Raw genomic sequence first — 14,090 nt, 5'->3', positions numbered from 1 at the left:
CGGGGACAGGACTGACGAGAACACTGCGTGTGCAGATGCTGAGACTTGAAACAAGAATGGTTAAAAAGAAGTTTGCCAAGAAAAGAAAAGGCTCCTCTCCTCCCCCAGCAGCGCTGAGCCAGCCTGGGGAATGGGGCAGGAGCAGCTTTCTCTGGGCTGGAAAATGCCACGAGCAGAGGCAGTGCACTGTCCTTGCCTTGCCAGCCCCTGCAGCCAGGGCAGGGCAGCAGCTGCTGTGGCTCTGAGCCCTGCAGCCCCCGACCCACCCGGCCTCTGCTCCCTGCTCCAACAGCAGCTTCTGCTCTGAAACAGCCGCTGCAATATCCCACCCCTCACCAACTCTGCAATATCCCACCCCTCACCAACTCTGCAATATCCCATCCCTCACCAACTCTGCAATATCCCATCCCTCACCAACTCTGCAATATCCCACCCCTCACCAACTCTGCAATATCCCACCCCTCACCAACTCTGCAATATCCCACCCCTCACCAACTCTGCAATATCCCACCCCTCACCAACTCTGCAATATCCCACCCCTCACCAACTCTGCAATATCCCACCCCTCACCAACTCTGCAATATCCCACCCCTCACCAACTCTGCACCACCCCTCACCAACTCTGCAATATCCCACCCCTCACCAACTCTGCACCACCCCTCACCAACTCTGCAATATCCCATCCCTCACCAACTCTGCAATATCCCACCCCTCACCAACTCTGCAATATCCCACCCCTCACCAACTCTGCAATATCCCACCCCTCACCAACTCTGCAATATCCCACCCCTCACCAACTCTGCAATATCCCACCCCTCACCAACTCTGCAATATCCCACCCCTCACCAACTCTGCACCACCCCTCACCAACTCTGCAATATCCCATCCCTCACCAACTCTGCAGTATCCCACCCCTCACCAACTCTGCAATATCCCACCCCTCACCAACTCTGCAATATCCCACCCCTCACCAACTCTGCAATATCCCACCCCTCACCAACTCTGCAGTATCCCATCCCTCACCAACTCTGCAATATCCCATCCCTCACCAACTCTGCACCATCCCTCACCAACTCTGCAATATCCCACCCCTCACCAACTCTGCACCACCCCTCACCAACTCTGCACCATCCCTCACCAACTCTGCAATATCCCACCCCTCACCAACTCTGCAATATCCCTCACCAAATCTGCAATATCCCACCCCTCACCAACTCTGCAATATCCCACCCCTCACCAACTCTGCAATATCCCACCCCTCACCAACTCTGCAATATCCCACCCCTCACCAACTCTGCAATATCCCACCCCTCACCAACTCTGCAATATCCCACCCCTCACCAACTCTGCAATATCCCACCCCTCACCAACTCTGCAATATCCCACCCCTCACCAACTCTGCAATATCCCACCCCTCACCAACTCTGCAATATCCCACCCCTCACCAACTCTGCAGTATCCCACCCCTCACCAACTCTGCAATATCCCACCCCTCACCAACTCTGCAATATCCCACCCCTCACCAACTCTGCAATATCCCACCCCTCACCAACTCTGCAATATCCCACCCCTCACCAACTCTGCAATATCCCATCCCTCACCAACTGCATCTGAAGTTTCTCCTCTTTACTTGTCTAAATAAGAAAAACAACTTCCCTGATTTCCTTCTCTGGATTTCCTTCTCTGATTTCCTTCCATCCCTGGGGCTGTCCCCCAGGCCAGGCTGCACAGGGCCTGGGACAGTGGAAGGTGTCCCTGCCACCAAACTCCCAGAGACAGAAAACTCCAAATCTGCTGCAGCAGAGCCTCGGGAAGGGGCAGCCAGACCCACCCTGACAGCCAAGGGTGCTTGAAACCTCTGCACTCACATTTGCTGCATTTGGCAGAACACAGAGCTTCAGGATTAGAGGCTGCTGCTTTCCCCCTCTCATTGCAAAGAAAGCTTTAAATTATCTCTGCTGAAGAAGAATTAGCACAGTTCATGTGAAGAGACCATTTTAAAGTGAATTTCATAGTGATTTAAACAGCATAATAGCAAATACAACACAGCCACAGCTTACTGCCTGCACTCAGCAAACCCTGGCAGGGACATAAACTCAAAACCTCACATTTGGTTCCCACATTTCCCACGTGGAAAATCCCCTCGGTGTGCAGGGGACAGCTCACAGCAGACAGAAGTGGTCTGATCCCTTCCAGGGAAAGCGTGGGCTGCAGGGGGCTGGCTCAGGGGGGACAGTGGGACAGCTGCAGGTGACATCCTGGGCAGCTTGTTCCTCTGGGGCCAGGGAGCAGCCCAGCCTGGGAACTGCTGCCCTGGCTGTGCAGGGCTGGGAGAACACCTGTGCTGAGAAACAGCCCCAGCAAAACCACGCAAGGGAGCTCAGGAGAGAGGGTGACGGGTCTTTGTGCCAAAAAGAGCCACAATAAATCACACAGAGCAGGCTACACACAGGAGAAAACAGGGTGCTGGAACTGTGACCTTCAGAGTCCCTGCCAGCCCAAAGCAGGCTGTGATTCCTCCATTCAGAGCATCCTTTCTGCCACTCCAGCTCCTCCTGCCAGGCCGTGGGGGCACTTTGACACTGCTGCAGCAGCCAGTGCCAGCACCACAGTTTCCCTGTGGTTTGCAGCCCCAGACAGGCTCCGGAGCACAGCACCAGAGCGGGATGAGGGATGGAGGCAGCTCCTGGGGATGGAGCTCCCGTGCAAACACCGCCTGTCCCGCGGGTCAATCCGTTTTTATTGGCAAAAGATCTCATCTCCTGTCACACACAACTGCAGAGGGATATGGATGACAGTCGTTCCTCTCCGGCTGCTGCTGCCAGCACCAAACAGAACACTCTTTCTTTCCGAGCAGCAGAAAAAGCCCAGCTCAGCTGCTCTCCCAGAGCGGCGTTTGCATCTCCACATCCCCCAGACGCGTTTGGTAACTCACACATGCCTTGCCAGTCATTTTTTTGCACCTCCAGGAGTGCAGAGCTCCCACAGCACCTTCCCTGCAGCCTCCAGGTGCTGGCAGAGCACAGGGACCCCGAAGCAGCTCCGTCCTGGGTGCCTGCCCAGCACCTCATCCTCCTCCCAGGGGACACAAACCCAGCCCAGCCCCGGCACAGCCCTGCCAAGGGCACGGACACAGCACCCCCAGCCCCTCCTTCAGCCTCTGGACCCCTGAAACCCCGAGACAGGAGGGAAGAGCAGCTCCATCACAGGGCTGAAGGCTGGCAGGAGGAAGAGCCGGGCAGGCAGAGACATCTTCATCCCACGGGAATTGTTACCGGCTGCCACGGAGCAGGAGCAGGTGCCCTCGCTCCAGGGGCAGATGGCACAGCACGAGGGCTGGAGAAGTTAATTAGCAGGACAACACAAAGCAGCAAGTTGCAGGAAGGTTGTGAGGATTCGCCAAAGCGCCGGCCAGGGCAGCCCAGAGGAACGGGAGCTGTGAGGAGAGATCAGGGTCTGTGCCCTGGCTGAGAGGGGAACAGCAAGGAGCCCTTTCCATGGAGAAATCCTTCCCAAAATCCTTCCCAAAATCCTTCCTGAAATCCTTCCCAAAATCCTTCCCGAAATCCTTCCCAAAAGCCTCTCCCCAGGCCACAAACGGGGACAGTTTACACACAAAAATTGAAATGGTGCTACTCTGGCCTGTTACCTTCCCAGAGCAACTCTGATATTTATTAACACATCCTGATTAGATGACCTTTAACAGGATCATGCAAAGAAGGTCATCTTAATGATTATTTTGTCTACAATTTAAATAATTATGCATTCTACTAATAGCTGCAGCTATAATTAGGTTTGCCAACTGGAATACATTTACACAGGCTGACTCTGGGTCCTGGAGACCTCGCTGTGGGTCAGTCACACACCGGCTGTGGGTCAGTCACACACTGCCTGTGGGTCAGTCACTGCCTGTGGGTCAGTCACACACTGCCTGTGGGTCAGTCACTGCCTGTGGGTCAGTCAGTGGCTGTGGGTCAGTCAGTGGCTGTGGGTCAGTCACACACTGCCTGTGGGTCAGTCAGTGCCTGTGGGTCAGTCACTGCCTGTGGGTCAGTCACACACTGGCTGTGGGTCAGTCACACACTGCCTGTGGGTCAGTCACTGCCTGTGGGTCAGTCACACACCGGCTGTGGGTCAGTCACTGCCTGTGGGTCAGTCACACACCGCCTGTGGGTCAGTCACACACCGGCTGTGGGTCAGTCACACACCGGCTGTGGGTCAGTCAGTGGCTGTGGGTCAGTCACACACCGGCTGTGGGTCAGTCACACACTGCCTGTGGGTCAGTCACTGGCTGTGGGTCAGTCACACACCGCCTGTGGGTCAGTCACTGCCTGTGGGTCAGTCACACACTGCCTGTGGGTCAGTCACACAGCGGCTGTGGGTCAGTCACACACTGCCTGTGGGTCAGTCACTGCCTGTGGGTCAGTCACACACTGCCTGTGGGTCAGTCACACACTGGCTGTGGGTCAGTCACTGCCTGTGGGTCAGTCACTGCCTGTGGGTCAGTCACTGCCTGTGGGTCAGTCACACACTGCCTGTGGGTCAGTCACTGCCTGTGGGTCAGTCACTGGCTGTGGGTCAGTCAGTGGCTGTGGGTCAGTCACTGGCTGTGGGTCAGTCAGTGCCTGTGGGTCAGTCACACACTGCCTGTGGGTCAGTCACTGGCTGTGGGTCAGTCAGTGGCTGTGGGTCAGTCACACACTGCCTGTGGGTCAGTCACTGGCTGTGGGTCAGTCAGTGGCTGTGGGTCAGTCACTGGCTGTGGGTCAGTCACTGGCTGTGGGTCAGTCACTGGCTGTGGGTCAGTCACACACTGCCTGTGGGTCAGTCACACACCGCCTGTGGGTCAGTCACTGGCTGTGGGTCAGTCACACACTGCCTGTGGGTCAGTCACACACTGGCTGTGGGTCAGTCACAGGCTGTGGGTCAGTCACACAGCGGCTGTGGGTCAGTCACACACTGCCTGTGGGTCAGTCAGTGGCTGTGGGTCAGTCACTGCCTGTGGGTCAGTCACTGGCTGTGGGTCAGTCACACACTGCCTGTGGGTCAGTCACACACTGCCTGTGGGTCAGTCACTGCCTGTGGGTCAGTCACACACTGCCTGTGGGTCAGTCAGTGGCTGTGGGTCAGTCAGTGGCTGTGGGTCACACACCAGGCAGGTGGGACCCCATGTGGGACCAAGCCCTGCAGTGCCTGCACACCTGCTGTTCTGGGTGAAGGTGTTTTGGGGTCTCTGTGGTGCCTGCACACCTGGTGTTTTGTGGGGAGATGTTTTGGGGTCTCTGTGGTGCCTGCAGAGCTGGTGTTTTGTGGGGAGATGTTTTGGGGTCTCTGTGGTGCCTGCAGAGCTGGTGTTTTGTGGGGAGATGTTTTGGGGTCTCTGTGGTGCCTGCACACCTGGTGTTTTGTGGGGAGATGTTTTGGGGTCTCTGTGGTGCCTGCAGAGCTGGTGTTTTGTGGGGAGATGTTTTGGGGTCTCTGTGGTGCCTGCACACCTGGTGTTTTGTGGGGAGATGTTTTGGGGTCTCTGTGGTGCCTGCAGAGCTGGTGTTTTGTGGGGAGATGTTTTGGGGTCTCTGTGGTGCCTGCAGAGCTGGTGTTTTGTGGGGAGATGTTTTGGGGTCTCTGTGGTGCCTGCAGACCGTGCAGCACAAACACAGCCCCGTGTCTGCAGCAGCTCCAGCTACGGCTTCGTTCCCTGCTGCAAGAAGCAATTAATCTTTCATTTTTCCCTGCTTGGAGACTCTGTGGTGTGTAATTAGTCCTCTCTCCCCGATGGAAGCTCCTGCCCTGGCAAGGTTAAACACACAGCCACGCTGGCTCTCCTGGAGGAGGTCCCAGCACAGCCCCACCAGACAGGAACAGCCCAAAGTGGGGGCACTCAGCGGTGACCCCGACATTTCAGAGCTCCCCAGGGATCCTGCTCTGCTCCCCAAGCGTGCAGCAGCTGCTGCCCCAGGTTCTCCTGCAGGCACCAAGCTGCAGCCCCTGCAGCAGCCCCAGCTCCGGCTGCAGGGCTCTGCCTCACTAATTACCATTACCCAGCTGTTAAAATGTCAACAGGCGGACCACGAGCGCTGCACAGGTACAAAATGCTCTCCCCAGCTCTGCAGCACTGCAGAGATCAAGGAGCGAAGTTGGAAGATATTTTTAATGGATTTTTCCCCCTGGGCTGCAGGTCTGGGCCACGGGGAGGAGCAGCTCCGGGGTCCCAGCTGGCAGCAAAGCCCCAGCCCAGCTGCAGCAGCCCTGCACTGCTCCCTTCCCTCCCCAGCTCGGCAGAACCACTGCCCCACTGCAGGGATGAGCCCACTGGGGTTTGACACCTGCAATAAAATAAACTCCTTCTTTCCGTGGGATTCACTGCAGATTGGTATTCCTGCAAGAGTTAGCAGCACCAGCTGCAAAAACACATCCCTGTGGCCAGCCTGGTGCCAGCAGATCTGCCACCACATCAGCTGGCTCTGGATCCACAGCGTGGTTATCAGTGGAGCAGAGGGGAACTCTCCATCCTTCACAGCAAAACCTCTGTCCCTGGCCCATCCCTGAAGCCACGGGGCATTACTGTGTGCTGAAGTAGCTCTTCCTCTCCTGATTCAAAGCTCCTTAAGGATTATATGATTATATAATTATAAATATGATGTATTATGGATATAATTACGCTGCTGTAACAGCAAGACTGGCAGTGCAGGAGGAAGGAAGCTTGCCCTGCCTGCATCCCCCAGCGACACCCCCGGGTCAGAGGGGCAGGGGACAGACCCGAGGGGCTCTGGTGGCCTTTGCTGAAGAGAAAAAAAAAAAAAAAAAAAGAAAAATTTTTAAAAAAAACAGAAAAGAGGACAAAAAAATTATAAAAGGACCAATTTCTCCCTGCCTTAGTCCCAAGGACTGCATTCCATCTTCATTTTCAGGAGTTATGTATTAAAAGATTAATTAACAGCTCTGGGCAGCTGTTAGCCGCCTGCTGCCTGTGCCAGGCGCCGATGCTCCCCCAGGGACAGCAGGGAGTGACAGGGACTGTGCCCAGGGGCCTTCACACCAGCCCTGCTGCACTGGGCTCTGTTAAACGTGTGACAATTCTATTTAGACCCTTCCCATGCAGAGGCTGCCCAGGGGCACCCGGAGCTGCTGCAGAGAGCAGCTGGGACCTGCCCGAGGGTCCCTCCATGTCCTGGTGTGCCACAGCTGGGGCAGGGCTGGAGCCAGGGGGGCACAGGGCTCTGTCCCCCCTCAGCTGGAGCTCTGCAGGGCCAGCTGTGCATCCCCTGGCATGGGAGGAGGCTGTGCCCAGCCCTGCCCGCTGCCACACCAGCGAGCTGAGAGATTTCAGCCTTTCTGTCTCAGCCTGGCACCGCAGGGTGGGAGCTGTGGCTCTGCTCAGCCACCAGCTGCCTCCCCCTGGCACGGTGCTAAAGCCTGCCCAAACTGCCCAAAACTGCCTAAAACTGCCCAAAGCTGCCCAAAGCTGCCCAAAACTGCCCAAAACTGCCCAAAGCTGCCCAAAGCTGCCCAAACCTGCCCAAAGCTGCCCAAAGCTGCCTAAAACTGCCCAAAGCTGCCCAAAGCTGCCCAAAACTGCCCAAAACTGCCTAAAACTGCCCAAAGCTGCCCAAAGCTGCCCAAAACTGCCCAAAGCTGCCCAAACTGCCCAAAACTGCCCAAAGTCAGCCAGGCTCCACCCGGGCGCAGGGACCCCGTGGAAGCAGAGGGTGGGTGATGCACCCCACGGTGCCAGGGCACCCTGCAGTGTCTGTGTGCGCTTGAGAACAGCAAGGGAGAGCCAGAGCTGCGGGGACACGGCCAGGGGACCCCCACGGTGCCACATCAGGGCACGGAGAGGGGCTCGGGCACCGCTGGCTCTCTGCAGGGACAGAGCTCTGTCACATCCCAGGGCTCTGTCACATCCCCAGGGGGACAGGGACACCTGCACTGCCCGCACTGCCAGCTCAGCCCTCCGGGCAGGCATCACCCCCCACCACCATCCCCGCATCTCTCAGCGCCTTCCCGGCTCTCCTTGCCCCGTTTGGGCAGCGGGGAGCGAAACTGCCCGGAGAAAAGGCAGAGAAGGGCAGGTGAGCAGTGCAAACCATCCCCTCTGCTGCAGCTCCATCCCCTCAAGTGAGCTGCTCCGGGCCAGGGCACCGGGCCAGACGCTGGGGACACACACGGAGCCCCCTGGTCCCCTGCACGGTCCTGGTGCGCCGCGGATGGAGGAGGGATGCTCCCGGTACCCAGCCCAGCCTCAGCCTCCCTCCCTCGCTCCAGGCAGGCAGCAGCTCCTGCCCACGCCTGCACCGGCAGCCCCAGCCTGTCCCTGGCACAGGAAGCCCTCCGGGGCTCCTGTCCCGTGGGTGACAGCAGTGCCACCCTGCCACCCCCTCCCGGCTGGGCGGAGGGGCCGGCGGTGCCGCAGCCGCTCCTGCGTTGGCAGGCACGGCTCAGGAGAGGGAAGGAGCAGCAGCAGCCGGGCTGGAACAAAGCTCGCCAAGTGCTGATGCCCCCATCCCCCGGAGCCCCCGCGCCCCGGCACAGGGCACGGCTCCCCCCGGGAGGGCGGCCCGCATCCTCCCTCCACCTGCCGCAGCCTGTTACGCCGCCTGCTCCCACCACTTCTATTTTTAAGGGTGAGAGCTGTGGTGCTCTGTCGTTTCCCCAATTCGAGCTCCTCTCTCCCAGCAGTTCCCCAAATTAGGCAGTTTCCACGCTAAAACACAGAAGCTGCCAGACGGACCCGAGCGGCTCCGCTGCCCCCAGCCCAGGGAAATAAAATCCTCGGGAAAGCCGGGGGGGACTTGGCCAGCAGCTGCTGGGGTGATTTTCTGACACAAGGCATGGAAGGACATCGGGGCAAGGCTGCGGGCTCAGCCCCAAAGGGAAATCTCTGCCTCCCTCTGCTCTGCTGAGCACAAGTTGTCGGGTGCTTTGAGCGTTTTAAATATCCCAGGGACCTGCGGGAGTCCCCACAGCTACAGAACCCCAATCCCTGTGGGCATTTAAAAGCCCCGTGGACGTGGCACGTGGGGCTGTGGGGTAGAGGAGGACTTGGCAGTGCTGGGGAATGGTTGGCCTTGGCGATTCTTAGAGGCTTTTCCAACCTAAGCTCTCCCATAAATGAGAGACGCCTGTGAACCAACAAGCCGGGAGTGCCCTGGAAGCTGCAGGAGCATCTCCAGCAGGGGCAGGAGCTGTACTCACATCCGAGGCAGGGCCCTTGTCCGCACCGGGGCACGAGAAGGTGACGAACTCATGGCACCGCTTGTGCACCACGAAGCAGCAAACTGCAAAGAGAGCACAGGGACAGCGTCAGGGGCACGGCACCGCCAGAGCCCAGAGGGAACAAACCCACATCGGATCCCCAGCGACCCAGAAGGCTTTCAAACCAAACCCGTGCCAGGCTTTCAAACCAAACCCGTGCCAGGCTTTCAAACCAAACCCGTGCCAGGCTTTCAAACCAAACCCGTGCCAGGCTTTCAAACCAAACCCGTGCCAGGCTTTCAAACCAAACCCGTGCCAGGCTTTCAAACCAAACCCGTGCCAGGCTTTCAAACCAAACCCGTGCCAGGCTTTCAAACCAAACCCGTGCCAGGCTTTCAAACCAAACCCGTGCCAGGCTTTCAAACCAAACCCGTGCCAGGCTTTCAAACCAAACCCGTGCCAGGCTTTCAAACCAAACCCGTGCCAGGCTTTCAAACCAAACCTGTGCCAGATTTTCAAACCAAACCCATGGCAGATTTTTAAACCAAACCCGTGGCAGATTTTCAAACCAAACCTATGGAAGATTTTCAAACCAAACCCGTGCCAGGTTTTCAAACCAAACCCGTGGCAGATTTTCAAACCAAACCCATGGCAGATTTTTAAACCAAACCTGTGCCAGATTTTCAAACCAAACCCGTGCCAGGCTTTCAAACCAAACCTATGGCAGATTTTTAAACCAAACCTGTGCCAGATTTTCAAACCAAACCCATGGCAGATTTTTAAACCAAACCCGTGCCAGGCTTTCAAACCAAACCCGTGGCAGATTTTTAAACCAAACCCGTGCCAGGCTTTCAAACCAAACCCGTGGCAGATTTTTAAACCAAACCCGTGCCAGGCTTTCAAACCAAACCCGTGGCAGATTTTTAAACCAAACCTGTGCCAGGCTTTCAAACCAAACCCGTGGCAGATTTTTAAACCAAACCCGTGGCAGATTTTTAAACTTATGGAATATCCCCAGCCAGAGCGGGCGTTTTGGTAAAACTCAGCAGAACAAACAAAGTGTTGAGTGAACGTCAGAGGAGGGCTGGGAACACTTCTGTTCCTCTGAGCTCATTGTCACTCGCGGCACACGCTCTGAGGTCACCGCCGGGAATAAAAAGAGGGAGAATCTGGCGTTCGCGGGTATCTGAGCTGAAAAGTGCATGTGGCCAAAAATGGAAGATTGTACCCAAGGGAACAGGTGGGCAATTTTCCTCCCACAGCTCTGCTTTTCTTCAGCATCTCCCCAGCCTCCGTTTGCCAGACCAGAAGACACGCACATCTTCCTCCCCTCACACACGTCAATGACAGCCTTGCCCTTCTGGGAGCGGCACGGGGAGATCAATCCCGACATGCCCAGACTTCCCAGCAGAATTACCAGAGCTAAACCCCCATCCCCTAAAGCACCAAACCCCTTCAGCACGTGCCCGCCTGGAGCTGCCAGCACAGTTTCTGCAGGTGGTGCAGCCAAAGCTCTCTATTTCAAGGCTGATTTTTTCCCCAAATGCCAAATAAGCACCTCACCTTCAGTGACAGACCCTAAAGAATCATTTGTCACTGTAGGTAGCGTCCACTGCTGGCCCAGATTCTCCTCCAAGGCTCTCAGCCCCTCTGGCCCTGCAGCTGGAGATGGCAGCACTGCTGGGGCTCGCCAGCTCCGGGGACCAGAGGCACCCCCTCGCAGCCCATGTCCCCTCTGTCACCTCCCAGCTGCCAGGGCTGGCCTGGGCCACCTGCACAGGGGTGCTCAGCTCCGAGCATCCATCCCACGTCCCTCCCAGCCATGAGACCTCAGCCCCGAGGGGCCCAAAGGGAGCCCAGGCAGGAATGGAGCAGAGGGAACGAGCCCTGATTGTGAGGGGAGCCTGGGCACCACACTCTGCTCTGCCTCAGGGCTCTCCCACCTACCACATCCTCTCCTGGATTTCCCAAGAGCTGCAGTTACACTGAATAAAAGCCTCTGGAAGATGAGGAGCAGGGACTGAGGTTTGGAGACAGCACAGGAACCAAAGTGAGCTGTGCGAGAACGGAGCAAGTTCCAGTTGCAGCAACATGGAACTTTTCCTAAGGAGCAAGGAAAAGGCAAGAGACATCAGCCATGAACCTCACAATCCCCTTCTTGTTCCCTGCTACATCCAGCTGTAAATTCATTTTCCTCTTCACATTTTCCATTGTGAACAGAAACAAACCCAGAAGGTTTTAGAGGCAGAACAGCTGCCAAGAGCTCTCTCCTTGCAGGACCTCTCACTTGCTTTTCTGAGTCAAACAAACAAACATTTTCTTGAAAGCATTGCTCACCATTTCTGTCATTTGTATATGGGGAGCAGGAGCATCTGGGAAGCAGGAAGGAAGGAATTAGAACTCTATTAGCAGGATTTCTCCTGAAGTGTGTGTACAAACTCAGCAAGCTCGGTGACACCCCAGCACGGGCGCTGCTGCCAGAGGCTGGGCTGGGCTGGGAGCTTCCCAGAGGAGCTGGGATCATTCCTGCTCAGCAGAGGGAAGGAGATGGAGCTGAACTCACCTGAAACCAGGCTCAACTTACCATGGAAGGCTTTGGGTGGGAAGGACCCTTAAAGGCCATCCCTGGCAGTGTCCCAGGCCAGGCTGGACGGGGCTGGGAGCACCTGGGACAGTGGGAGGTGTTCCTGCCATGGCAGGGCTGGGGCTGGGTGGGATTTAAGGTCTCTCCCGACCCAAAGCATTCCAAGATTCTGTAATTCTAATCTATGGCAAGGATAACCCAGTGGGAGATGGGCAAGCAGAACACTTCCCTACACACCCAGGGCAAACCAGAGCTGCCTGCCCCCGGCAGCAGTCGGGGCTCTGCATCCAGCACTCCCAAGGAAGCTCCACGTGCCTCAGAAGGATCCACTGGAACACTTCCCACGTGTGGTGAACACATCCCAGGTGAGTGCTCCAGCCATGGAAAAGGCAAACAGGGCCAAGGGAATGACTCAGGAGCGGGATCTCGTGTCAGTGATCCTGTCTCAGCTCCTGGACGTGACCTGCCCAGTGGATGTGAGGAGGTTCCAGAGATCTTCCCACTGCCGTGCCCTCCTGCTGTCATCACACCTCAGCAGTTCAAGCCCATGTCTTTGTCAGTTTAGAAACCCCAGCACGAGCAGCAGCTTTCCCAGGTTGCTAATTAGACAGTTAATTTGTAAATCTTATTATTTGGGTAATAAAGTTATCAAATCCCACTGGCTGGCTACAAACATCCCAAGTCATTTGTACACAACAAGACTGAAAGATTAACCTTTCCCATTCCCTACTGCACCGTGCAGCAGCTTTTCCTGGCCCTAAACCAGGGCCAGCTCCATGACAGGAGGGAAGGACACAAACCCCATGGAAGGCAGGAGGCAGAGCCCCGAGCCCAGAAACTCTCCACAGCCTCAGGGGATTTTTCTGGAAGGCACATTTTTCACAGCAGCCCCAGCACAGCGTCTCAGATCTGAAAAGATTTGCACCAAAACATCAGGGCAAGATCACACTCCTCTGTTCCCTGGGATCCTGACACGGAAAAAAGATCTCCTGGAAGGTTGGGGTCGAAAGCCAAGAAACCACAACAGCAGCAGGGCATTCTCAGACCCTAGGAAACATCTTATTGTGGAGGATGAGGGGAGAGAAAATGCTAGAAAATGCTAACACAGTATTGCTTAAATATATATATACACACACATATACACACACACATATATATATATATATATATTCACACAGAGAAAGGCGTCTTGGCTTAAACCACTGCTCAAAAACCCTCCAGAAAAACCATAAAGCAGTTTCCCTGCTGATTCCCTGCTGATTCCAGAAGCTGCCAATCAGGAAAACCACATCAAAATGTGTTCCAGGAGTTGGAAGGCTGCAGAGCACACGTCTGGCTGCAGCTCCAGCAGGGGAAGGGCTCAGCACAGCATCCCCCAGCTCCAGCTGCTCACAGGGGTGCAGGCTGCAGAACTGCAGCTCCAAGCTGGGAGCAGCTGCTCCCCTGCAAACCTCTGCAGCAGCACAGGCTGCAGATCCCGGGAGCTGCATTCCCTGCTCCTGCAGGATATTCCCTCCTCTCCTGTTTGCACCCTGCATTCCCTGCTCCTGCAGGATATTCCCTCCTCTCCTGTTTACACCTGCATTCCCTGCTCCTGCAGGATATTCCCTCCTCTCCTGTTTACACCGTGTAGGACAAGCTCAGGAGCTCTCCCTGCCGTGCCTCACCTCGCTCCTCTCTCCTCACACGCTTGGCTGCTTTGCCCAACACCCAGCCATGCCCAAGGATTTGCTCTCAGAATACAAAATCCCTCCCGGGCCAGGGTTTCTGCCCAGGAAAAGCCCTTTCCCAAAGCTTTCCATTTCCAGGCTACCCTGGGAGCCAGCCCAACACAAGCACAGGTATTCCCGGGAATCTGGAAGCCCAGGAAAGGCTCAAGCCAGCATTGGCAAACTCCTGAGAGTGCTGAGCCCCTGCTGGGGAGCACAAAGCCCTGGCACCGCTGGCACACGGAGGAGCAGGGCACGCTCGGGGTGACAAACGCTCCCTGCCCTGCTCGATCCAGCACACGAGGTGGGACCGGCCCCATCTCCCCCACGGAACATCCTCAGCTCATCCAGCCCTCCCCAGAGCCGAGACAAACGGCTCCTGCAGGAACCAGCCCTGCCTTCCACTCCATCTCCATTTGCTGCTCTAATTTCATTGCATGAACTCCTTGTCCCAATGTTCTGAAGAAGGGAATAATCCATTTTGCCGAGTCCTTGGCGAAATGAATAATTCAGGGGTGTCACCTCTGGAGCTTCCTGAGTCCACCCCTTCCCAGAACACGCATTCCCAGCACAGGGAAGCCTTTGTTCCCCTCCGTCAGGCC

At 56.4% G+C, this 14,090-nt stretch overlaps 1 protein-coding gene across 2 annotated transcripts in view; it reads right to left on the bottom strand.

Moving 5' to 3' along the window:
• The window catches only part of PRKCB (protein kinase C beta), a 105,514-nt gene that overhangs the window by 54,937 nt on the left and 36,487 nt on the right, over positions 1–14,090 (bottom strand). For both annotated transcript variants that reach the window (XM_086853772.1, XM_086853773.1), the window contains exon 3: positions 9,196–9,278. In XM_086853772.1, the coding sequence (XP_086709898.1) occupies positions 9,196–9,278 (83 nt within the window). The remainder of the gene's footprint in view (positions 1–9,195; positions 9,279–14,090) is intronic.

The sequence above is a fragment of the Cyanistes caeruleus genome, chromosome 17 (assembly GCF_971803275.1).
Source record: "Cyanistes caeruleus chromosome 17, bCyaCae1.hap1.1, whole genome shotgun sequence".
Lineage (NCBI taxonomy): Eukaryota > Metazoa > Chordata > Aves > Passeriformes > Paridae > Cyanistes > Cyanistes caeruleus.
The sequence above is the reverse complement of the archived record's forward strand: the minus strand, read 5'-3'. Positions and strand labels throughout refer to the sequence as shown.